Source organism: Anneissia japonica, unplaced genomic scaffold (genome assembly GCF_011630105.1).
Source record: "Anneissia japonica isolate Jap-2015-1 unplaced genomic scaffold, ASM1163010v1 scaffold287829_len2072220_cov186, whole genome shotgun sequence".
Lineage (NCBI taxonomy): Eukaryota > Metazoa > Echinodermata > Crinoidea > Comatulida > Comatulidae > Anneissia > Anneissia japonica.
In genome coordinates, this window is record NW_022716075.1 from 1,099,160 (window position 1) to 1,126,819 (window position 27,660).

General features: G+C 33.3%; 2 protein-coding genes across 6 annotated transcripts in view; both read right to left on the bottom strand.

Annotated features, from left to right (window-relative positions):
- Positions 1 to 14,820, bottom strand: part of LOC117109555 (TPR and ankyrin repeat-containing protein 1-like) — a 24,027-nt gene extending 9,207 nt beyond the window's left edge. Inside the window, exons 1-16 of the mRNA XM_033251925.1 lie at positions 14,676 to 14,820; positions 12,944 to 13,141; positions 11,412 to 11,656; positions 9,986 to 10,178; positions 8,624 to 9,154; positions 8,121 to 8,435; positions 7,204 to 7,374; positions 6,648 to 6,920; positions 5,537 to 5,677; positions 4,185 to 4,565; positions 3,635 to 3,886; positions 3,045 to 3,175; positions 2,433 to 2,625; positions 1,425 to 1,589; positions 585 to 784; positions 54 to 191 (exon numbers count right to left, since the gene is read on the bottom strand). Coding sequence (XP_033107816.1) covers positions 54 to 191; positions 585 to 784; positions 1,425 to 1,589; positions 2,433 to 2,625; positions 3,045 to 3,175; positions 3,635 to 3,886; positions 4,185 to 4,565; positions 5,537 to 5,677; positions 6,648 to 6,920; positions 7,204 to 7,374; positions 8,121 to 8,435; positions 8,624 to 9,154; positions 9,986 to 10,178; positions 11,412 to 11,656; positions 12,944 to 13,141; positions 14,676 to 14,766 — 3,618 coding nt within the window. The 5' untranslated portion in view covers positions 14,767 to 14,820. The remainder of the gene's footprint in view (positions 1 to 53; positions 192 to 584; positions 785 to 1,424; positions 1,590 to 2,432; positions 2,626 to 3,044; positions 3,176 to 3,634; positions 3,887 to 4,184; positions 4,566 to 5,536; positions 5,678 to 6,647; positions 6,921 to 7,203; positions 7,375 to 8,120; positions 8,436 to 8,623; positions 9,155 to 9,985; positions 10,179 to 11,411; positions 11,657 to 12,943; positions 13,142 to 14,675) is intronic.
- Positions 14,821 to 19,637: 4,817 nt separating this feature from the next.
- LOC117109624 (E3 ubiquitin-protein ligase TRIM56-like) lies at positions 19,638 to 27,493 on the bottom strand. Of its 5 annotated transcripts, none has more exons than XM_033252016.1 (3): positions 27,370 to 27,390; positions 22,005 to 22,135; positions 19,638 to 21,582 (listed from the first exon to the last, which is right to left on the bottom strand). In XM_033252016.1, the coding sequence occupies exon 3, from the start codon at positions 21,550 to 21,552 to the stop codon at positions 20,428 to 20,430; it is 1,125 nt and encodes a 374-aa protein (XP_033107907.1). In that variant the 5' UTR covers positions 21,553 to 21,582; positions 22,005 to 22,135; positions 27,370 to 27,390; the 3' UTR covers positions 19,638 to 20,427. The 5 variants fall into 5 exon arrangements, with proteins under 5 accessions (XP_033107907.1, XP_033107906.1, XP_033107904.1 ...); XM_033252015.1 differs by having other exon boundaries at positions 22,020 to 22,135; positions 27,370 to 27,387; XM_033252013.1 differs by lacking the exon at positions 27,370 to 27,390 and adding an exon at positions 22,265 to 22,342 and having other exon boundaries at positions 22,020 to 22,135.
- Positions 27,494 to 27,660: the final 167 nt, after the last annotated feature.

Below are 27,660 nucleotides of genomic sequence, written 5' to 3' on the forward strand. Positions count from 1 at the left end.
TTTCCCCCCCCCTCGGGGGGGGGGGGGGGGGGGGGGTTGGTTGTTGGTCTTACCGGTGAATCGGTGAAGAAATTATAGATCATGACGTCATCAAATTCTAGTCCCTTGGCCTCAAATATTGTCAGGCACAATGCTTGCTTAAGTTCCTTTGGTAACTGTTCTTTCGTCTGCTCGTTTGCAACAAGAACAACCTAACACAAAACATGGAATGTGTACTGCTTTACATTGCATATCATAATAAATTCTATTATTATTATTATTATTATTATTATTATTTGAATCATGATTGTCAAGTACTATATTCTAAAGTTTTTGATACTTTTTCATAACGTTACATATTAAAAAACATTTTTGCAAAGGAATAATGGCAAAAAAAATACTTTTGCATTTGTCATTTTCCATTGGTCTATGAGGATCTATTAACACTATTTTAGACAGGGCATGCGTATTGAAAACACGAATTCCATAAAACTATAGGAAAATACATATTATAATTTATTATAGTACACACGCTAGATATAATATAGCGTCAAGAGAATTATAACCTCCTCTACTAATAAGATGAAAATATACTGTCCTATCACCTGGTTAGCTCCGAACTCTATTTTTGTTGTCGTCCGTTTGTTTCCACGAAGAATCACAGCTAAATCCCTGATGCTACAAGAATCCAGTAATATTGGTTTAGGTCCATTAAAAAGTCCTTGATCACGCTTAAGTTGATCAAAAGAATTCGGAAAGAAAAAAACGAGGAGATCCACTACGCTAGCTGCCAACTCCAAGATTCCTTGAATAATTCAAAAACACTAATTTTATTATTGTTGAAGTATCACTACAATAGGAGAAGAAAATTAGTATGTTGTTTGTTTATCAAATGTCTATATATGATGATAAAGGAATGAATTTGTAAGCCTTTCGTTATTTTAAGCATGCATACTATTGTCAGGGAACAGTGAAATTATTATTTGTGTACTTAATAGGCATTTTTTTTTAATAAATTAGAAATTAAGACAGTTACTGTTTTAGCTTTACTGTCAGTTATATTGGCAGCCGTCAGTCCTTACAGACATAGTATATGCATTAACGACTGTTGAGGCTGTTACAGCTTGTTATCTGTGTGACTTTCACGTCCGCTTATTTCGCAGCATTTTAGAAGTTGCTGGCTTGTGTAGGCTTATTATTCTGTTTAAACGTTCCTTTTTTTACATTTTTGTCTGGACTTTTTGTATAGAAATTGCACTTCTATGATTAAATATTACTTCTTGATCGGTGTGCTTTACCGTTAGCTACATTCCAGACTTGACTCTGCTTTTTTAAAGCAATGCATTGTTTTAAATGCTTGTTTTAAAAATAATGTCAAATGTTGGGGTATGTATGCATGTGTGTGTTGTGGGGATGCGTAAGTGTACTAAAATCAATGTATTTACCAGCATGAGATCTGTAGTTATGGGTCAGTTGATAAATCGTCTTAGGCACTGTCACATAAGGGCGTTTACCTAATGTCTTCATAGAACTTCTAGCGTAGTGGAAGAGAGATTTGATATCCTCAAATCGGAAGGCAATACCGCGCATAATACTTTGAGCTGTATCCCCTGAAAGAACAAAATAGTGATAATGAAAAGACCTCTTTCAATACAAAAACAAGGTCACAGACAAATAGCCAATTTATCTCCACTTTAACAGCCCACCGTGTGCGTAAGATTTTTTTTCATCAATTAGCAAGATCACTTTTTTAGTTGGAAATCCCTATCACCTTTCATTCGTTTAATTTGCCAACCAACAGATTATCCTTGCACGAATTATAGACCATATATTGTGATAATAAATATATTTTACGCCACATCGAAATATATACGTTTAATCACATGCAACTCATGCACCATAAGTACTTATGAAACTACACGAACCCTCTCAGATTCCACATAAACCAACATAAACATTAATTAGAAACAATGCTCCTGAGAAATTTTAAATGATTTCAGAATTGTATTGTTAATATCCGTATGCCATTATCAACCAAATTTTGACTCTACTCATCTTCTTCTCTTGAACTTACACACACGGCCTTAATAAAGATCTTGACTTGGTATCCATCGTGTCCCTAGTTTCACTCTTTCGCACCTCATCGTTTTCACTGCTTTGGGTTTCTGATTTTCAATAGACCGTATGTAATATACGGTAAACCTCTGTACTGCTTGTACATTGATAAGTAATGTTTATAATAAAGATTCATTTTAGGTATATCTTAACTTAAGAAAACAGGGACTAGAAAATGTATTGCGCGAAGAACTTTGCAACAGTATAGTCAACATTTTGAAGAAAAAAATTAATGTAACTAATACGCACGTTAAATTGATGTGTGCATGTTTGTGTGGGGTGTGGGCGTGTGTTTAGTAGACTTAGGTGAGGTTATGTAAAAATATGCGTTAAAATACCAGTTAGAAAGAGTGCATTCGGATCGCTACAGCATCGGATTAGCAAGGCAAGCTCGGCTTGGGTGAAGTCTTGTGTTTCATCAACATAAATCTGGTGAATTGCCCAATCTGGTACCTCCACATCCTGCAGCCGTCTGTAGATGTTGAATACCACATCAGCCTCATCAAAGTACATGTGTTGCCTCTTCATATGCTGTAAGAAGCATATTATTTTGCCACAATAACTTGTCATAATGGTTGTGCATCACATTAATAAATAAAACTAGGCCTACACATACGTAGGTTTGACATGACAGCTGTATGGCATTTTAAGTGCAACAGTATAGAATTTCAAATTCAAGTTTTCCCTTCACTTTTTGCAAAATGTATTGGATTGAGCTTTATATATTCTAGCATAAGATCAATATTTGCCAGTAATCTGGACCAAATTCTTCTCGTTAAAAGTAAAAATACTGAAAGTATATAATAATATTTCAAATAAACCAATATGAAATTCAAATCATTGACAATATTAGCTTTCAACCTTTCAATAGATGTCATCAAAACTTTGATGAACTTCTGAAGAAGGTAAAACAGAGTAAAGAAAAAGTGCCAATAATTGATAATACCTACTTCGTAGTTTTTGAAAAGCTCAAAAACCTCACTTCGATCACCAGTAAAATTTGTTGCCCTCTTCTTGCCTATTTTCTGGTAGTCTTCTAAATTCAGCATTCCATTCACTGTGTGTAGCGCTTCTATTGAGCCTACGGAACATTACTAATTAATTGCATATGTTTTGCTTTCATTTGAAGAAGATAACACTATAAGAAAAACAAGCCCAAGTCCAAAATGCTCCCGTAAGTTTAGATTCTGTAATTTGTCTATTTATATAAACCTAATAAGTTATTTTGTTTTAGTTCAATACTTGTGTGGGACAATTTGCATTAAAATGCATAAGAGTACCGTTTCTATTATTTATATAGAAACAGTGCTTTTTATGCATTGTTATGCATAAATGTACTGGGTTTTTTTTGTATTTATATAAGACTTTTATGGGCTGATAGTTTATTTGGATTTTTTGTTGTAGAAATTAATCTGTTAATTAGTTAAAAGTTTTTGTATATATTTGGAAGTAAATAAATTATTTAATCATATAAATAAAATTGACTGTCAGTTTAAGATTTGTTTACAATGTCTTATGAGACGTCATAATTAATATATACCTTTAATGAAAGATCTGAATTCTATCCATACCAAGGTTGGATGATAGTTCAATCTTTTCTTGTTGATCTTTGTCCAAAAATGACTTGCGAACACCTCATAAGTTACTTCACGTCGGACATCATACTTGGCCTTTTCTCTTTGTACTTTCTCCTCAATATCAGGATCAAATTCTCTTATATCCTCTTCGCTATCTTCATCATCACTATCCGAGTCGTCCTGTATCATTGCAAGAGGTAGTTGCTGATCATCGTCTATAATGTAAATTATTACAGAAATAACGAAAATAAACACTTTTCGTCATAATATCTTAAAATATTTGATAATTCCCAGCAGAAATCACAGTGATATTACTACTCTGGCGGAGGGTCTACAAATAAAGATACGTCATATCACAACCGCCAAATGATTATGCTATTTACATCATTTTCATTGAGTTGGAAAATAAAATTACCAACTTCACGATGTCAACACACGGGACTACCACTTTAAACTTATATGATTGAGTTGTGTTAATGTCTATAAAATATATACCGTTAACAATTATATTACCCCCTTGCCATCCTCGTATGTTCTTTTTAAGTGAGCCGTCAGGCTTGCGTTCGAAGAAGGGTCTGCCCGGTAGAGACGCATCAAGCATTAACAAAAATTCTTTGGAGTTGAGAAAGTATGGGAAGGCTGCTGTAGGAGCGTCTTGAAGACGATGTGGATGCTGTTGATTTTCAGCTTTTATGTAGTGAGATGCCACATTACAACCATGTGCAAATTCACGGAAATTCTTCCGCACTTCACTACACAAGACTCGGTTTTTGGTGATGAATAGCTGATGAAGGTGATCATAGACTTCGTTTTTGTTCTCAGTACCATCTTGATTTGACGCAGCTCCTTCAAAAACATCAGTATGCATCATCGCTGACTTATTGGTTTTGCCTTCTGAAAATGTATTATAAGTTCTTAGAATAATAAGATATTTATAAAACATCATCCTATAGAATGTAATATAAATAAAGTATTAGAGCATAATAATATTGAATATTAATACAATAATGATAATAATAACAAGGACGGGGGACGGTATAAACTACCAAACGTCTACGATCCACTGTTACGGTCAAGTGAGTTATTTTTTGTGTAGTGAACATAAGTTCAAAAAATGTAATTACTATTATTACCAACAAAGATGAGCTTTCATACTACTACTTCTAATAATAATTGTAAGAGTGGTAGTAGTAGTAGTAGTAGTAGTAGTAGTAGTAGTAGTAGTAGTAGTAGTAGTAGTAGTAGTAGCAAGGGTGGCGCCAGCGCGAGGGCCGGGGAGGGCTGGCCCCCCGTCGTGGAGAAAAAGCTTTGTCCGGGGAGAAAAAAAATTATATGTATTTTTTACATATTATTAGACTCTAAAATCGATTAAATAAGCCTTTACCCCTAAATTGTCGAAATTTTCAGGGCTTCGCCCCCTGGACCACTTTCGAAACCTTTTAATTGAAGCTCGACCACACCCACTTTGCTTTCGTCGGGGAAATCTGACCCCTCGTCGGGGCATCAGCCAACCCGTAGGGGACCTCGGCCAAATCCTGGCGCGACCCCTGAGTAGTAGTAGTAGTAACAGAAGTAATAAGTAGTAATAACAGAAAAATCATTATTGTCTTCATTCTCCTCTTCATCATCATTACCATCGTCACCATCATTATATCATCCTCATCAGGAGCAGTACTAAGCTAGGCATAACGGGAACGATATTTATAAATAAATGGAGACATGCACTTTTAACATACTCTTTCTTCTTAGCTCAAGTGTTTTTTTTTTACAACAATGTTTAGTTCTATAAAAGTTTTAATACAAATATAGTTTAGCTCAAACGTTAAAATGGCAATGCCAACTAGGAAACAGGCTTTTTAATTTACCTAATAATGTCTTATATGCGGATTCTTTTGAATGATGGAGAATCAAATCACGTGGAATCCGTGGATTACCATCACCTGCAGCGTTGTTCCAATATGCCACAAAGGATGACCAAAGTCGGTAAAGACAACATGTTGTCTTTCCTAAAATATGAAGATTCAAGAATCAAGATTTACAATTCCATTTATTGTGATATACAAATTCAAGTACAGTACATGAAATTTGTTTTCAAACGAATACACAATATATATGTACAAATTAAATTTCGAGACAAACAGATATAAAATTATAAAAACAGTGAAAAATATTATACTTCAATTATAGTTAAATTCATAATATACATTCAGTACAGCAAAAGACGGTCTAAATGAATAGACCTTTCCGGAATGTCAATCAAACTTAACAACTGACTAATCAGAAAATCACTAGGAATACGCGCGCGTCTCACAAACACACGTGTTGTCGCACAAACGCACGTGTTCGCCTATGTTTTAACACTGTCGCCTTGTGGGACCTTAGCAACCGTATCCAAGGGGCGGAGCTTAGCGGAAAGGTCTATTGCACGTCGTAGAGGTAAATGAGTATGATTTTATTAACTGTAGAGAAGTGATTATCTGGCAAAAACTTTTACTTGCTTTTACACTAGGTTGGCAAATATACGGTAATAAACGTTAAACAACGTTTTTACAGGTAAAAGTGAAAATAAATTAAAAATTAGAAATTAAATTTCACTGTTCCTTGGTTGTAATTAACTTCGCCTTCCAGTTAATAGCGTTTGATCACTTCTAGCGTAGAATACTAAGATCTTGAACTAAAGAACATCCGTTTTTAGCTTCATAATTAATACACAAGGCACTTAGCGCCAACATTCAAAACCAACTGCTAGAATCGCAGGCTGCTTTTAGCCTGGGGTGCGAAACTGACTGGGGTTCAAACATTGAAAATGAAACTTAATCATTTTTTTTAGTATTTTAACCCACTTGGTGGAATTAATTTGCTGCCAACGGGGAAGAAAACTTACTCCCATGTGTTAATTCTTACTTTTTAATTATCTAGCCCAGAATGCACTATAAACTGGTTTTATGAACGTTGTTAAATTGATAATAATACTACCTGTACCACTGCGTCCAAGAAGTAAAATAGAACATGGTGGCTGTGGGTTAATGTGAATGATGGCATGTTCTTTCTCTGTTACACGGAATGGGAAATCGACTCGTGTTCTGCTGTCTTGGAAGATTTTATTTACAAGACTTGCACTAAAGCTGTAGAACTTCACTACATTGTATTCCAATTCGTTTGAATTTGCTGGAGGGAAAAAATATGGTTTTTTGCTTGGCATTTCCGATTCATCTTCGGAAATATCTTCTTCGTACACACTTTGCGTCTCTGCATAAACAAAAATCATACCACAATGTACATTACATCATGATTACATTATGCGGTTTTAATCGTAAAAATGACAAATTGATATTATTATTATTATAAACGTTATCTATCATATTGTTTCTTTACTTGGTAACACTGGCAGCGCTACCAATAATATTTCAACTTTGATACACATATTTTAAATACTTCAAAGGCGTTAAAACATCCGATATGTCTTTCACTATGATCATTGCATGAAGAGACATACGTCTACTGTACAATGCCAACAATCGTTCATAGAAACCTTGTCCAATTGATTTGTCCTTGATGCATTTCAGTTTCTTCTGGATAATACATGTATGGCCACGATCAACAGATTTCACAATCAGTTGAATTTCTCGCTGTACGTTATCATTGTCGAGAACCACATTCCATACACGAATGGCATCAGTGTAAATACGGCCACTCGCTACCCCTTTATTTTATAAAGAAATAAAACTTTGTGTATAGTGTTATTAATAATGGCAGTCTATTACAATGTCACAATATTCATTATATAGTAGAGCTATATAAGGTCCTACTAAACCTTTCAAACCATTTAAAAAGATCATCGCATTAAGTTTGAATACCTAAACTTGGTCATTTATTCATTCTGACAATTGGAGAGTAACACTTGCACTATTGACGAGTTACCTGAACTAGATTAGTTTTTGATGCTCAACATTTTTAAAGAAAAATATGATTGAGAGAAAGTAGAGTAAGAGAACCGTAGATACAGAAAAAGAGAGAAAGCAGACAGAATTGAATGTAACTAACTAAAAAGGATCGTGAGATGCTGTTATTAAGATTATCTGATATTAGTCTCTGCGCCTTACCAATGTCAACCTAATGTAAAGTTATCACTCAAATTCGTCTATTAATTGTATTTAATAAACCTATTATTCCATTGGAGCCAAAAATCATGATAGCACAGACGATTATATTTTGATAACTTACGAAATGCCAAAATATTAATTAATTTTGATTGCATGGGCTATGTCAGTTTTTAATACTCTCTATCTATAATGATTTCCACCCTTTAAATGTACAAAACAGAGATAATTCCACCTAAATTCAATTGGTGTCCCATATTTCTGAATTATGGAATTAATTTGCTGTCGTTGTGGCAGAGGAATAAGGGACTTGTTTACAGGAACATGATCCCACAATCCTAAATCTTACCTGTTAGTCTTCCTTCCGAATGAACAACACTGTGTTCCGGCGAAAAAACAATAGCCTTCTGCCAGAGGATTCTTCCTCCACTGGTTACTTTTGCCATGTATATCTTGTGATCAACTGTTTTACATGAGACTGGTATTGCAAGGCTTTTTGACCAGTTTCCTTCCCCAAGACGGCGTATCTTGTTGATCACTGCCTTCTTAATTTTTTCTGGAACATGCCTGTTTCTCAGGAATTTCCAAACTTTTTCAGTACATTCAATTTCCCATGGTAGATTGTCAAAAATGGTAGAATCTGTTTCTTGTAAATCCAGAGGCTCTAATGAATAAAGATGATATCAGAAAAGAAACGGTACAACATCATTATAAACCAAAATACATATTAAATAATACGAAACATAAATTAATTGGTAAATATAGATAAAAGCTTATTTTTGAGGGCCTTAAGACTAATACCGTACGTGTTTAAAAGCGTGTTCATTCTGAAATTATAAATTGTTCACAAACCTCCACTTCTCCGTTTCTTTTCAGCTTTTCTACTTTCGTCATCGTCTTCCATCTCACTCTGTTGTCTCGTAGAGTGTTTTGAATTTTGCCTGATTACTGGTAGAACATCGTTAATTAGTCTAGCAATGTTTGCTCTCAATCCATATGTGCCTCTAGCATGCCATAGGGATGTTTCTCTTTTATCATGTTTAAATTTCTGTATTGAATCCGGAGGTTCTAACGGAGAAACATTTACAAGTGCACTGTGTGGATAGTACCGTGCTGCCTCCTCCAGGAATTGATATCTTCGGTCGCTTCTTTTAATTTGTGTGATTGGTATTTTACCAGCCTTATTTTTCAGGTACGGGTTCACTTTGTTTCTAGATAGGAACTTCACAGCCTCCAAAGAAACAACACCATCGCTCTCATTAAGTGCAATATGAAACAGTGAATCGGCGTCGTGCGTATTTGTAGATGTTGGATCCAGATAGCGGTAATTCATTGTTTTACTGTATTTATCCAAGAGGACATTCAGAAGATCCATTTTCTTATCTACGGAAAAATCATAATAGTGGTCTCTAGTCACAGTTGTTGTCAATAGTTATACAGTTTATATCTAAGGTGTTATTAAACTCTATTTGTTTAGATGGAAAAAAATAGGCTTCTGTAGGAATAGAACATTCAGATTACCGTCTTGGCACTGTTGACACCTCCAATGTAACAGTACTTTGCTCGAGGGACGGGATCAGACAGAACCTCATTATACATGCAATGGTAGAATATCAGTGATTACTCCATATCTTAATAGTCTGAAGTGGCAGTAGTAGCGCGCTTGTCACCAAAGATATTACAATTATTTTATTTGTGTACAAGAAGACATGCATCTGCCTGGTATTTCTTTTTCTTTAACTTTTTATGCACTTTTTCCCCCGTAAGCCATATGAAGCATCACTGTCGGATGGTGGCGTATAAACACTATTGTTAACGTCTAAAGACTTTTTTTTTTCAAAATTCTCACTAAGTGTTCACTAGGTATATTTACGCCACCTATCGACAGTGATGCTTCACATTAGATGCCTCATATGACTTACAGAATGAAGGGGTTTTCCGATGTGGGTTTACAATGTTATCTATAAATTAAATTATACAGTTTATATAAATACCTTGATGGTTTACAAGATACATCAGTCAGGATTTAGTTTGAAATAATAATAGAATATTTTCACGTTAATCATAGGTTGAGCTATAACAAATTCAAAATAGTTATGTAGATTAAACTTTTATATCACAATAATTTAATTTTTAGGTGTTTATTTTTTTTTCTATAAATTACAGTTACCAGGATATTAAAAACTGATCGAGAAAAGCAAAATTTGTATATACCTTTATATTTCAAACATATTCTAAGACCAGAGTGTAAAGGACTATCACCACGAACTTCAATCAGATCTTCTGGTCTTGCTTCATTTCTTATCAATGCAGTAATAATCAGATAGTGTTCATATTTCGGGACTCGAAGACAATATTTAACCGGAGATTCATCTTCACCTAGTAATCCATTTGGGTTTGCTCCATTCTAATGAGAGAAGCAGAAGAATAAATGAATGAAAAAATAAATAGTGAATGAATCATATAATAAATATACTTTCTGCTCCCTTAATAATTATGTTTGATCATTTTCATGTTTTTAACTAATATTTTGAATAGTAATACCTTCTGGATTTGTTCAATAAAAGTATTTAAACAATTATTTTTATATTTTGAATAATTACCGGTATTAAAAATATTGAAAAGCAAATTTTCCATTAACGCAAAAACCCCCCAAATTTCCCGTTAACAAACACGTCGGCAATATATCATTGTTAAATAATGAAAGAGGTATGACCAAGTGGGAGCCACTACGATTTTCTATGAATAAAATTTGATAGAAGGCAATTAATTGCGCACGCATGGAACAGAAGCAAGTTATATACCTTAATCCTAGCTAAGATTTGAACGTAAGGTATATATCGTTGAAGAAAATGAAATAATCACCGATAGAAGCAATTTGATCATGGAAAGGAAATCAGTATTAGGAAGCAGTTTATAAACAATGAGACAGAGTCAGAAAAGATAGGATTGACAAATACAGGGAGCTGACACGTAGCTTGGTGGCACATGGTTAAGATCACGACTGCTTTCCCAGTCCCTGCTGGGCCTTGTGATTAAATCCTGTTACAGCACAAGAGTTTTTCACATATCTGAAAAATATTTATTTTGTCTATGCCTCGTAATTTAATAACATCAATACATTTAGGCCTGTTACGATGGCCACTGAATATCAGCTCACCTTCTAAAAGAGTATTCATTCTGGTAAGTTTGGTGGTTTAAAGGGAAATTTTGAGTGCTTGTCTTTATCCTTACGATTTTTTTTTGTAATTGCAATTATGGTCTATTAAAAAGATTCTGAAATTGTGCATTAAATGACAAGCTTAATTTTAAATTATTTGTTATGAGTTCATAATTTTTGATGAACTTTTCAGTAATTCTAAAAAAATGTAACTCCAAAGAATAATAACTTGGCTGTACGATGAATATTGAGTGAACCATTCTTATAATGGTAACTGTGATAATCGTACTAGTTGATTTTAAAGTACTTACAAGAATAAATTTGTTTGAGAGATGAGTAAATTTAATGTTTAATATCGTTCATGCAGAACCATTAACGTGGTTGCAAGTTAGGGGCATAAAGTCACATGCACGTGCATACCCATATACTCACTTACATACACTACATAGCCACATAAATACAAACATAAAAGAACTTTACCTTCAGTAGAGCTTTGACAACTTCAATCTTCTCCACATTCTTAGTTCCTGATTTTAGACACCTTAAAATTGAAACTTGATATACACTGCAGCCTGTGGCAAGACCACCCATGCCATACACAAACTTATTTCCACCCCCATTTAATAGGAAAAATATCACTCTCCAACGATTTGAATCCTGAAGTTCAAGAATTGTTCTTTTCCAAAAGGAAGGATGAATTGAAAGTGTTACATCAGGGGAAATTTCTGAAACGAGTCAATGTATTTTCTCACTAGAGTATTCAACACCAACGATATTTTTAGCTTATATCACTTACCTATTCATAATATTAAAAAAAAAGTTTATGTTCAATAATATTAATAATAATAATAATTATGATGATGATGAAATAATAATCATAATGCTAAGAGAAGTATTTTTCATGGATTTATGTTCAAAACCGCAATATACGCTTTCACGATTCGTGATTTGTCCTCATAGAAATTGGAACGTTAGTTGGCCATCCCATCTTCCCCCTCCCCACACCGCAGTGCAGCACCACCTGATTTAACTAAAACATAACGGATAATTCGGACACAAACATGTTCTTTAAACTGCCTCCTAATGTGAGATAATTATTCAAGGAGACTGGACGTCAATAAAAATTCAAAGCCAGACGGCGTTATATAAGGTGTTTACGCCTAAATCTGCTGGAAGAGTACCTCTCAGCCAAAGCTCTACCATGAAAACGATGTATATTTCTTCTGTATCTTGTGTACTGGTCATTGTATTTTAAAATTTGTTTTTCAAAAATGAAATAACAATAAGTATATATATATGATATATATATATATTATATATAATATATATATATATACAGACACATATATATATATATATATATATAAATCATCAAAGAAAGGTAAATACAATGTTCGAATAAATGATAATAAATCGTGTAGCATAGCTCTCAACTAATGTGTTCCTATAAATAAATAAATAAACAAATTGTGTAATATAATATCAAGGCGAGCGTCATAACTATTAATTAGACCACAGAGGCTTCATGGTTCAACTCACTGTTCCCTGACCATGAAGCCTATGTGGCCTAATGGTTATGACGCACGCCTTGACAGCGAGAGATTGCAGGCTCAAATCCCGTCAGGGAAATTTTATTACACAATTTCTTTATTTATCTATTTATTTATAGAACAACATTCATTAAGAGTTATGCTACACGATGTATTATCTAGTTCTTTATTCGAACTCTGTATTTATCTTTCTTTAATGATTTATATATAAATATACAATAATATAAATAAAATATAATAATATATAATAATAATATGAAGTAATATATATAACATATAATAATAATTGATAATAATAATAATAATAATAATAATAATAATAATAATAATAATAATTAATAAACTATAAGAAATATCTATTACTGTTTTAGGTGATCACTGACACGACAAAAAAAAAGATTATTAATTTGATTCAAATTGATACTACAAAAATTGACTGTATTGAGAAAATTATAGACCTACCCTTGAGATCTGGGAATTCTAGAGTGTTCATAACTTCCTCTTTGCACTTTTCAACTAGTTCTGACAGCCAATAAAGGTATAACATCGACGAACTAACATTTTCGTTTTCTATACACTCGAAAAATGCTTTAAGAGCTTGATCATATAGTTTCCGTTTTTTCAGGTCACAGCCTCTTTCATAATTGGTATCTTGGCCTGCTTTAAAGAAAAAAAAATCGTTGGAATGGCAATAGCATTAAATTCCAATGGTCGTAAAACATATATCGTGACGCATGGATTAAAAAATGGCAATTTTCCTAATTTTGACACTTACTTTAGCCGAGCCCTAGCATGGATCTTCAATTCCGGTTCCACATACCGGATGCTAGCTTATTTGTCTCCTCCAGTCCAGAATATATGTTTCAGTAAATTTAAGAATGTTAATTTTTATATTATTCTTGTTTGTCTGCCTCTGCTAAATCTATAGGTTGTGGGTTCCCAGATAATAAGCTGGCTGAACGGAGTTCTGGATGACAATGATTGTCCTGTCAGTACCATTCGCCTCCACACAATCTTTACCCCAAAATTTGATAGGGGCCCCATACAGACATTGTCCCCATCAGTATTCTTAATTCTTACAGAGACGATGGTGATCGAGGCAATAAATAAGATTAAGGAAGGTGTAAACTGGGAAACTGCTCAAAAGTTAATAATAATGATGATGATAATAATAATGATTAATAATAATAATAATAATAATATTAATAATAATAACAATAAATTTGCAATAGTTTTTCTTATATGTGGTTTTTAATTCAAATTTGATGTTTTATAATCTTGTTTAGTTTAGTTGTTTATGTGTGATTTTGTGGTTTCTGTGGTGCAAATCTGTTTTTTCCCTTGTAATTTTTATTCATATTTTGACTTGCTTTTTATACATTTCATCTCAATTCAGCTCTGTGCTACTGTGATATTTTGAAATAAAGATACCTTGATATACATTATTAATAAATTCATATAATTCGTTGGTATAAGTAAATATTTAGCCTATTTAAAAAATTGTGGTTATTCTCCCCGACGGGTGCCACCGGCACCACCCCTGGAAAAGTTAGAAGCCTGGTTTCTATGAAATCGCGTACCTGTTCACGGCGGTGGTCATGGATACAGAAGATGTTTTGACAAATAAGTTCCATGCCTTATATTATTACAATAACTGTTTATCTATGATTTACTTTTAATCAAAACGACTGATGGTTCAATAACTTTAAACCTCTTATCGCGTCGAAATAGTCAAAATAGACGTGTAGGTATCATGAGCAGTCGAGATAACAATGATGTGATGCCATCTAAATTCGGTTGATGATTGATTAGTAGCTACAATTCTGCTAATAGCGCAGATTGAAATTGTTTAAAAGTAAAAAAAAAAATATAACTGGCAGGAAATGTAGACGGAAATGTTTTAGCCCAGCGACTTCATAGACACTAAGCTGAATTACAAACTAGCAATAACATATTTCCATATTACCAATTTTAGAATTATGGCACAAATTTTTAACCCATAAGTAATAATTATAATTTTTATAATATCGACACTTTTATACCAATGTGTACCAAAAATGTACGTTGTAAATATTTAATAAAACACAAATATTGAATACAATGACAATAACTACATATATTCCGCTTGAAAATATTATTACAAAACAGTTATATATTTATTTTAGCATTACTAATGTACAATCGGAAAACTTACTCATGGCACACTGGTGGTGGTACTTCGGAGGAGCACTTCTGACTGGATGATCCTGGGGGCAGAAATGGTCATTATTTCTACCGCTTGCCATCCTCGAAATTCTTTAAGTATTCGTTTACTGGACATAAATTAAATACATATCAAATGTAAACTGATTTAAGCACAAGTTTAAAAAAGAAACACAACCTATTGATGATAACCCAAATTAGTCAATTTACTTATGTAAGTGAAAAAATTATGGGAATTTCCCGAATGAGTATGTTGCAAAATGTTCTTGTTGAGTATTGGTTGTTGCGAAATCATGTACTTCAAACTAATCTTCGGGCGATTCTATTTTCACTTGGGATATTTACTATCCCATAGTCGATAATTTTGAAAATTCTAGCAATGCAAGTAGTAGTCTCCAGCTCAAAAATGTGTAAATTATACCTGATGGATAAGTATTTTATAATTATTTGTAAACCGAATTTAAGCACATTAAATAATAGAAATGAGTTTGTCACTAACAGTAACTATCGGTTTCCGCCCTATTATGTTGTTTTTATTACAAATGTCATTAACGTATTATCATCAAACATTTTTTTAAATATTATTATCATAGAATAAAAGTTTCCAAATCATACCTATCAAGTAAAGATTTCAACGAGGAAATAATTACGAATGAGATGAAGAATTACCGGCTAATATAATCTATGCAACAATCTCTGCATGCTTATGCATTGTTATAGCATATATTTAATATGTAACATTAAAACAAATTATATATTCTATTACATACGATTAAGAAATCATAATGAATCAGGAGTCTCAGATTTTTCTCCTAGGATTATTACCTTCTGTCGCACATGACTTCGCATTACTTATGGTCATAATTAATTTTACATTTAACACAAGCAAATAGTTCTTTATTTAGTAAGTAAATAATTTTATTGATTTAATTAATCCAGAAGGAAAATTTATTCCATCTTTTAGTAATTGTCAATTCTTTTTACAAAAAACTCCATCAGTATTAAATATCTGAGCTGCAACTTGCTGATACTTGATACTATAATGTTGCCATCGTCATTACGACAACCCCACCAAGTTTTTCACAGTCTCACTATATCAAACCCAACAAGCTAAGTAGTATTCATTATATAATTCTAGTCTATTGGGACTATGGTTTGACATCATTGAAGCTACCACTTATTGGCCAAGGCCATGGATTATTATGGCTGCATTGTATCTGTTTGATGATCACATTACTATCAATAGGAAAATTGAATGCACAGTTATTGAAAAAAAACTGTAGCGTAAACTTACATTTGATAGAGCATTCACCTTGACCCCAGATGGACCACTCAACAATCCCCTCCCAATTAACTTTATCACATGACCGTCCACTGTGCATATTTTTTATACATTTGTCATTACCATCATCAATGAATGCTAAGTTTCAATTATTAATTTTGCACATTCTATTAACGGATTGCTTATACTTGTAAATTTCATCTTCCCAAAATGTAGCTATCTTGTCCACACAATGTCAGTGAATTTTTTTTTCTACTTCGATAGTGTTCTCTAAACATTCCTTCACTATATTTATTATCACAAGAGATTGATCGATTGGTTTACTGCCAAAAGTAACATCCAGTTTGTAAACACCAGTACTTGTACACACAAATTTCACAACATTTTCGTCTTCATCAACATCTTAAACTCGAGCCATGCGGGTTTCTCCTGTACATTCTGTCAAAGTTGCCTTTAGTTGACGTGGATCTATTTCACATGTATCAACTTTGTCTAGTTTGATAGTTTTGTTTCAGGGGAGGATCCAGAGACGTCCAAAAGGGGGGGGGGGCGAAAGGGGGGCATAAAGTTGGGCCGATCGAGACAACACTGTCCTAGGGGGGCCTGGGGCTTGCCCCCGCGAAATTTTGGTGTTCTAGACGCCCGAAAATAACATTTGAGGCGTTCTGGGTTATCCTTTTTTTCTTTCTTTTTTCTATTTTTTTACCTCCCAAAAGGGGGGGGGGGGGGGGGGGCGGGCCGTCCCCCTCCTAAATCTGCCCCTGTGTTTGGTGTTGTGTCCCATGCAGTTTTCGCCCACACTCAAATTTTAAGCAATCTGTTATCTTTTTTCAGTTATAATTCCAATCCTATGCTGCTTTATGTCAGTAGTTGGATGCTTGTTTTAAACGAATGTCATGAATTCCTACTTGACGTATTTCCGAGCGGAAAGAAATGACTAGGAATCCCTCTTTGACCTATAAAATACAAACACAGCTCAGAATGTTGTAACACAACTCTCAAATAGACTCAACCGATCATCGAGTCCCCCCAATTCACCTTTGCGCCCCCCCCCCACCATCATCCCCCCATTTCAAGACATACGCCACTGACTTACATGGCCAGATAAATGAAAATGCTCAATCGATGTGCCACCAAATCGTAACCAGCCTTCACCATACCCTCACGATGTCACCGGGGACGCAACTGCTAAAAAAAACTATTTTTGGCAGCGAAGGGACGCTACCAGTAAACAATCAACAAACCACCAGGTTTCTGGGTTGAATTGCAAGGTACTACATGGCTCAACTATTTTTTACTAAGGGGTTAATTAGTAAACATCGCACACAAATCATACGACGTCAATGACAACGCCGGAGACGGCAACCGCGATTTTGAGATTAATTTTCCGAATAAAGTATATACTAAATAACTTCTAATGACGAACTATTGTCTTCAGTTGTATTTGTTGGTCATTCAACTGTCATTTTATCTATTTTTTCGGTGATATTACCATTATCAATAATCTATAAAACACCCACATAACAACGTCACGTTAGATCGAACGGTGGGGACACCGGTAGGGTCAATTTTCGTCGAAGGTATCAAGATGCTAAACAGTTTCATTGGACTAAATTCTTGCTTATGTTAACCACATGCTTACCTAAGATTATACTGTCACTGGTTTCAAATCACGGTCAAGTAGTTAAAAATCACCTAAAATCACCTTATTTTGCGAAATAGCACCCCTCAACTGATCATCAATCCCCTCTCTTCCCACTTCACCTTTCCTCCCCAATCAAGCCCCCCATTTCAATACATCTAGATACGCCACTTCGGTGGGGTTCCAGGGGCTTCACCCCCTGGAAGCCACGGATATTTGACGTATTATGGCGAATTTTTATTACTTATTTGATTGACATCGAGATACTATAATATGACGTCATGTAGGATCTGTTTTCTAATGTCGAAATCAGCTTCCAAACCCAAAACATTTTGAGTAAAACAAGAAACAAAGAGTTTGCAATGTAACCATCTAGTTTACTTTCAAATCCTCTTTCTTCATAGTGAAATTCTACATTTTGGAAATTGTGCACGAAATCTGTCAACCACGATGTCAAGGTCGAGGTTGCTTCCCCTATCGCGATGTATTCCAAGCATCATGAGGCTATCCAAACGAGCATTTGTCATAACAGAACGCAAATTATTTTTTTTATCATTGAACTATTATTATTATTATTATTATTATTATTATTATTATTATTATTATTATTATTATTATTATTATTATTATAATTATTATTATTATCATTATTGTTATTGTTATTGTTATTATTGTTATCATTATTATTATTATTATTATTATTATTATTATTAATGTGATGAAAACTTAATACAAATAGTTCAATGAAAACAATAATGGTGGTAACGAACATTACATGTTAACATTTTTTTTAATTTGTTTATTCCCCGACAAAATATACTCGTCTTCCCTGGCGCCACCACTGGATTCAATAATCTGCTGTATCCCTTGATGTGCCATTTTCGATAGGTAAATAAATACAAATTGTAACTTTAGATCACTGGTGAATATTTATTACATCGTAATTTGCATAACGAATTATTTATGAACTATGGCTTCCTACGATATCATTATTTATATATAATGGCACTCGACCTCAACAGTTATTTATATATAATTGGAAGTAAAAACCATTATTTAGATATAATGACCTTGACACGACAACACGTGTGCATTACATATAATGAGCAAGCATTATATAATTAAACCGTTTAATAATAAACGGTTTTCCGACAGCTATTATTTATATACTGTATAATGAAATGTAAAAGCTGTTATTTATAAATAATGAGTTTGAAGTCAATTCGTTATTTATATATAATGAAATCTGTGAACTTATTATATATAAATAATTGTAAGTTACTTTTCATTATTTATATATAATGGAATCAGTGAACTTTTCATTATTTATATATAATGGAATCAGTGAACTTATTATATATAAATAATTGTAAGTTATTTTTCATGATTTATATATAATGATGTGCTACCCCTTCCTTTTATATATAATGGAACCAAATAACCTTAACATATATAAATAGTGTTCGGTTAGTTTTTCATTATTTATATATAATGTAATCAGTAAACTAATTGTATATAAATAATGAAACGTTAACTCAATTATTTACATATAATCTTTTTGACGTAAATGCATTATATGTAAATAATTGTGTTAAATAATAAATTTACACTTTGCGCCTCATAGGAAACGCCCCTGTCAAACATTGAAACTTATCTTAGTGATTTATAATATTTTTATTCCATTATTTAGTGAACATATACACGTTTGTAACAACCACAATCACTAAGTGGTACGTTTTACTTACCTATACTCTCAACATGGGGAGTGCGCATTTCCCTTTAATTTTCGCGGTTTGTTTTTGCCATTTTCCCCCAATCTGAATTTGGGTCTGTATACTGTCTACTGTATACTTTATTGTGGAAGGCACTCTACAAATATCCTACCATTACCATTACCATTTCTCTGCTGTTCCTTTCACTGTACTGTACTAACGTAATTTGAATAATGAATTCTCACATGTGTTGCTTTTATAGCGTGACAAGTCCTCGTCCAATATTTTGTAGATTCGTAAAGTTGTTTTTTTAAAAAAATATTTTAATAAACATAAATAAGAAATTAGAATATGTCACTAATGGTAAGACATTTAAAAAAATGGTGCTAAGATATATTTCTTCCATAACTGTGCACACGTCTGGACGGTAAATCGTCAAAAACATTTTGTCCTTACTCAAATCAGTAGGCCTATATGTAATAATAATTGGAGATTGCTTGTTTGGTTCACCATCAGTGTTCACTAATTTTTCTACCTGCTCTACAGGGCCAGATCATCATTAGGGACTGCTGGTTATGTTCACCATCAATACTAACATCTAATTTATAAGAAAGAATTCCCACCTAATATTAAACGAGCGGTACTTGATTTCTTGCATCGAATAAGTATCGATTCGTAGCGGTCTTACGAAGATAAACCTATCGAAAAGTGACCTTATTTATATCCTTTATTAATGAATTCTAAAATTACATGCATTATATAGTGGTAAATATACATACATTATAGGTCTAAGCCTCGATAATATACTATAAATATAAGTGATGGTATTCATAACATAGAGGAATCCAATAAAAAGGTGGAGGCTATGATTCGATGTTTCGAACATTATTAGGTCGTCTTCAGGAATGAGAAACACACGCGACAGTAATTTCCAAAAATTCTAGAATATGCAAATGATGTAATTAACATATTCCCATTAATACTAACATCTACCTTGTAAACACTATGCTTATACACTCTCTAGTTTTAAAGCACAACGTATAACATATTTTTCTAAGTGGTTACATATATCCTCTACCTTCAGTTCTTTTATAATCTGCCACCTTTTTTAACTTACATTTCCAATTCCATTTTGTTTTAATTCAGTAATTTGCTGTTGGTTTTGTAAGAATTGAATTTCTTTCTTATCCATTTTATCTACATTATCCAATGAATTAATTAATAAACAACCACCAACGAATTTTGGCGGTTGCTTGATTTTTTCCTGCAATGCTGTAATAATCGTTTCACTTGATTGCATAGCTGTCACTTCATTACTTTTTAATACTTGATCAAGAACATTTATATTTGCTTCTACGTCGGATATTGTTGTTTTAAGTTCATGAATTTGGGCATCATTTTCTTTCTTTTTCTTTTCAATTTCCTTCTTTACTTTCTTTCTTAACTGTTTTCCATTTTTTCTGATAAGTTGGGCCATTACTTCAACATGACTGTCAATATCTCTCAAACACTTCTTTTTATTTTCTTCCAATTTTGTAGAGTTCTGAAATAGTTTAGTGAGGCCAGCTTGTATTGGGGTGATATAATTATTGGCAGCTTCTGTCAACTCGAAGGCATTCTCCTTAAATTCATTGAACGCTTCAGATATACTAATAGTCTTATGATTTCCGTCCCCCACGTTGTGGTCAGTAATAGCACAGTGCATACATATCACAGTTTTACAATTTCTGCAGTAAAACTTCAAGGGTTCATTGTGAAAGGCACACTGTTGGCGGTGTAAAGAAGAAAACTCTAATGGCGTCATAGATCGCACATCTTCTACTGAGTGTAGTATGTGACTTTTTAATGCGGGAAATCTCTTGTGATGGTCACAGCAAGTGGAGCAGATGTACAGTCTGCATTCCTGGCAATAATATGTTGCCGTTATGCCCTTTTCACAGTTACACTCAAATGATTCTCTTTTCTCCATCTTTTCAATACTTTCTAATAAGTTGTTGATAAAAGTGTTTGGTTGTAGCTTTTGAATCCCGCCTTCTGGAATAGGATATGATTTTGAGCAGGTTGGGCAAATTAACTCAGCTTTCGCATTTGCCCATTCTTCTAAGCATTCCATACAAAAGCTATGAAGACAGTTTAAAGACTTAGGCTGTTTAAGCCTCATAAAGCAAATGGAGCATTCCAATACTTTCTCTTCAATATCATCCAAAAATGTGTTTATCTTTATTTCAGCCATTTAAAATTTATTTTAAGTCTGCAGTAAGGTCTGAGAAAGAACAAGACAATAACGAATCTTTCATCTGTAAAAACAGATTGTTATAATATATGTATAATTATATATATATAATTATATATATATATATATATCTCAACTATTCAATAAACCAATCATTCAATTATTAAATAACCAACAGACGAATCAATTATTTGCAACATTGATAAAGACATTTTATAAACCTTCAATGATTGTACATCGTTTTTACATTATTCAAGCAATTAGAGTAATATATATATATATATATATATATATATATATATGTATATATATATATTCAATATTCAACTATTCAATTCAATATTCAACTATTCAATAAACCAATCATTCAATTATTAAATAACCAACATACCAATAAATTATTTAATAAAGAACGCAATCACCAATTAAAGAAACTAGGGATTAATACTTACTGAATTTGTACTCACTTTTGATAACTCTAGCCTCGAAGCTGAACAGTGTCATCAACGTGAATAGACTTGGCATAGCCCAATATGACTGTCCTCAAAGTTGTCCTAATGTGTTAGTAATTTCCGTTGTAGACCTAAGAGAAAATGGAAAGTGAATTTGAGCTATTAGTGATTTAACATACAGTAGTTCTGTTTTACAATCTTATTCCTCATTCAAACCGGCCCTATTACCCTTCTGTTAAACTTTCACAGCAGTAGCTCACCTAACTTGGTTATTTTAACAGTGTCATGTAAACCATGAGTTTACAATTATTCACTTTTGGGACCTATATGTTCATTGCTTAATGTAGTAACTGTCATTTCCTGCGACGATTTCCTGTACGCAGAACAATGCAGCAAAGGGTATTTAATTCGTTAGTATTGATCATCATTCCCTCAGACAAAATTTTCCCCACAAACTTAAGCTCCAACGAGCTTGTTGACGGTATAGTAAAACATCTTGATCAACCGTTGTATGTTGTTTTTCAATGCCATCAACAGTTGCTTAAATTTAAAATTTTAATTTAGGTATACGGCCGAAAATGTTTAAAATTAAAAGAAGGATGAGTCTTTTGCTATATCTGCCAAGGAAATAGTGGTTTTTCAGGGGATAAGGCACCCTTTTCTTTTTCTATTTTTTTTAAAAAGAAATTTGCAAAACATATTTCGAACAACCGTTGTATTTTTGTCCTTATGTGCTTTTTTGTGTCCTTGAACACGGGACTTCTTTGTTATTTTGTTTTCGGAAATTAAAAAAAAAAATTGGAAATAAAAAAAAATGATAAACCACATTCAAACAATTATTACCTTTCTGTTATACTTTTACAGCAGTAGCTTACCTAACTTGATTATTTTAACAGTGTCATAAACCATGAGTTTAGAATTATTTAGTTTGTGGACCTATATGTTGATTGGTTAATGTAGTAACTTCATTTCCTGCAACGATTTCCTGAAGTACACTAGGCAGAACAATGCAGCAAAGGGTATTGAACTATTCGTTAGTAGTGATCATCTTAAATTCCCTCACGCAAAAGTTTCCCTTGTAACTTGTAAAGCTGGCCCCGACCAATTGAAGATGGATAGAGAGCTCAGAATAATGATGTGGTTCAACAGACATACAGATATGAATATGGCCATCGTACAATTTTGAGCACTGTCATGAAGACCCAATTAGAAGTTGCATTTCATTAAAACAAATTACATTGAATGTATGAAGATTTATCAGTTAATTTGTATTGTATTGAGTGAATGAGGATTTTGAACATGTTCAAAAGCAATACTTATATTATATCATTTTCCTGGTTTGATGTGGGGTATATTGAGATGATACTATGGCTAAAGAGCTGAAACAAGTATTAGGCCTATATCTGACAAAAAAAAGTTATTCTTAGCGGCAGAAACGGTGGTGGCTGGCACTGGCAGCCCTTGTCGGTGAAATTGACACACAGATAAAATATCGAAAATGATTTAACTATATGGACGTTATTATAAGTTTACTGACTTATCCTTTATTGGTCATTGTTATCCGGTAAACAGGTGATATACATGATGGGAAAAAGAACATCAACTACTTTAGGACTCTTTATTGTAATTATAAATATTGATATTAAACTTTCTGATTTTCTTTAGAAAATAATAATTAAAAAATATATTGCTTCCAATGGGATTTGAACCCAGGAACGTAAGGTTGCAAATATCGACAAGCAGCGTCACAGGGGGCATCTCGGCGCGATTGGGGACAGTATCTTAAGTCGTCATGAGAATATTAACATGACTGCTTAATATTCTACGACCAAGTCCCAGACGCGTATATATATTTTTTAATAAAATGTACAGGGTAATTACCATAATAGGCTGTGTTTACGACGGGGTCACAGAGATCACACATAGAGAAACTTTAGACGATCTTGGAGCAAGTAGGCTTAGTAGGTCGAGCGAAACGACAATGCTGGCTACAGTATTCAATTGAATTATAAATTTACATTATAGTGTTTGATACGATTTCCATTAGAATAGAGACATCAAGTAATCAATGACATTAGATAAAGAAATGCAGACTTCAAGAGCAGAATGTTCAAGTCGACAAACAAGGCCAACATGATACAAAAGACACATAGAGACAAAATATATAAACCAAAGATATAATATTTCCATGTTTATTATCTCATTAACTACAGTATAAAATATATTTATAGTAACGTAACAAAACTGTATTATAAATGACACGTAGGCCTATATTAACTCACGATGTACTATATAATACTATAGAAAGTCCTATGAATTGCAGAAAATAAAATGAATCAAGGAATTATGATGTAGCCAGCTATCATGACAGTTGGGACAGTCCCACGCAATTTTTCTATTGGGTCCACAAAGAATGGGTTCACATTTTAAAAATGGATCTAAATTATGCTGTTTTATGGGCAAAATGACTCCACCCTTCGAAAAATGGATCCAGATTTCTAAAATTTTGCCTAAATTGGGTCTAGATTATTCATATATTTGCGTAAAATGGGTCAACTTTTAAGAAAATGGGTCCACATTATTTGAACTTACGCATTGGCCTAAAGTGGATCCACCCTGATACTGTCCCATACTGTTTGAAAATCCTGAGATATTGGGTACATGATCATTATTATGAATCATCAGCATTATGATTCAATGTAACAATATGTGTGTCGCTCAAAGATTACATTGCCACATATTTTACGTGATTACTTTAAAACTAACATTTTGATTTGTATTAGGATCAGAATGGCACCCATCGCTTTGACGGTGCACTTAAAACTGTTGTTAGAAATTAAATATCTTACAATGAATATTTAATTTAATAATCAAATATTTTAATTGATTTATCATGATGGTTTGTGACAGCAACTCTCTTTGGATAATGAGAAATTATTGTTAATCCCTGAGGATTGTTGATTCCATCTTCTGGTTTGTCAATTCTTTTGATAAAAGATCCATCCCCACTAAATAGCTGTATCTTGTTGATACTTGATAGGATTATATTGTCATCATCGTCTACTACAACTCCACTAGGTTTAGTTACCCTATTTGACCCTACCAGTACTTTCATAAACTGTTCTTTATCAAATAATTCAAGTCTACTGTAGTTATAATTTGATACAGGCAAGTTCCCGTTTTTTGTAAAGGTGATATCATTGTATCCTTTTTCTTTTACATAAGTTCCTGATATTCTGGTGACTAAATTATTGTTAATGCCAAACATAAGCAAACGCGTATTGGAGAGTCCGGCAGCGTAAATTTTTGTTGAATCCTTGTTTACTTCGACCCCAGATGGATGATTTAACACACCTTTTCCGATTGTCATCATTACATGGCCGTTCATTGTACATATTTTAATGCATTGATCATCACCGCTATCACTGAATGCTAAGTTACCATTCTTCATTTTGCACATTCTATTAACCCTTACACCTTTTGGTAGTGTTATTTTATCAAAGTATTCGCCGGATATCTTATACTTGTATATTTCATCTTTCCCAAATGAAACAAATAAGCAGTCATCCTCTTCACACCATACAACACCAGTCACTTTTTCATCTACTTTAATTGTGTTCACCAATTTATCTTCACGTACACCCATCGTTATTGGAGATTGCTGGCTTGGTTCATCATCGGTATTCACTAATTTTTCCACCTCTACAGTTATCGTCGTTGGGGACTGCTGTATTGCTTCACCGTCAATACTAACATCTAGTTAACATCAATACTTGTACACACTAGTTTTATAAGATAATCTCCGTTATCCTCTTCTTCAACTTGAGTCAAGTTAGTGGTTACTCCTGAAGAATCTGTCAATGTTGCTTTCAGTTGATTTACATAAATTTTAGATTTTTCTGTTTTTACTAGTTTGAGGCTTATTGTTTGGTATTGTATCGCATATATCTGCCTCTCACTCTCAATTCTTAAGCAATGTGCTACCCCCTTTTCACTAACTTTTCCAATTCCATGATTTTTTAGTTCAGTAATTTGATGTTTGTTTTGAAAAAAATATATTTCCCCATTATTGGTTGTATCTTCATTATCAAATGAAGTTTGCGGTTGCTCGATTGCTACTCTCAATGCTGTTAAAACTGTTACACTTGACTGCAAAGCCGTTGACTCATCGGTTTTAAATAACTGATCAAGAAAATACAATTTTGATTTTACATCAGACACTGTTTTTCTAAGTTTATGAATTTTTACATCATTTTCATTATTTTTCTGTTCATGTACATTCTCCACCTTCATTTTTAATTGTGTTCCTTTAGAGTTAACAATTTCGACCATTTCTTTCACATGATTGTTAATATATTTGAAACATATCTCTTTATTATCATTTGATTGTTCAGCATCCCGCAGACGTTTTGTGATGCCAGCTTGTGCTGTGGTAATATACTTATTGGCATTTTCTGTCAGCTCAAAAGCATTATCTTTAAATTCATTGTATGCTTCAGATATATTGATAGGTTTATGGCTTCCGTCGTATCCCACGTTATGATCAGTAATAGCACAGTGCATACATATCACAGTTTTACAATTTTTGCAGTAACATATTAGGGGTTTATTGTGAAGGGAACATTGTTGGCGATGTAAAGAAGAAAATTGAAGTGGTGTCATAGATCGCACATCTTCCATTGAGTGTATTATGTGACTTGTTAAAGCTGGGAATCTCTTGTGATGATCATAGCAAACAGAACAAATGCACTCTCTGCATTCCTGACAATAAAATGTTGCTTTTATTCCTTTTTCACATTTGCATTCCAATGTTTCTGCTTCCTCCATCTTTTCAATACTTTCTAATAAATTGTTGATGAAAGTATTTGGCAATAGCTTCTCCAGCCCGTCCTCGGAAATGGGATATGATTTAGAGCAAGTTGGGCAAATCAGCTCACCTTTCGCCTTTACCAAGTCTTGTAAACAATGCAAACAAAAACTATGAAGACAGTTTAAGGATTTGGGCTGTTGAAGCCTTTTGAAGCAAATTGAGCATTCCAAAACTTTTTCTTCAAGATCATTTAGAAATTGATTTATCTTCTTTTCAGCCATTTTAAATGTATTCTTCTAGAAATAAATCTGCAGTATAATCTAAAAAAAAAAAAAAATGATAACGAATCTTTTCATCACAAACATCTGGCAGTATGTTACATACATACATACATACGTATATATATATATATATATATATATGTACCACTTCGGTTGCAAAACGCACCTCCCCATCGAAAATCCTGCCTCGGGCCTGTTATATTCATGTGTGGTAGTTTTAGGGGACATGTAAATAGTATTTAAATATTCTATTGTACAAAATAATGGTACTCACATTTCGAACTTGTCCTAAGAAACTTATTTTAGCGATGTTCTGTTACAGTTCTTATAAACCTTGCTAAATTTAAACCTGAATTGGAAATGATTCACTTCTGTGAAGTAATTTGTCGATTGCTTAATGCAATATTGACTGTAATTTCCTGTGTTTTTGAAGTATGACAACCACACTGTTGGCTGGCAGCCTGGCAGAACAATGTAAGGGATGGAACTATTCTTTAGTATTGCTTATCCTACCCTCTCATTAACTTTCACTAAAAACTTAGCCCCTTAACAACATACTACTTGT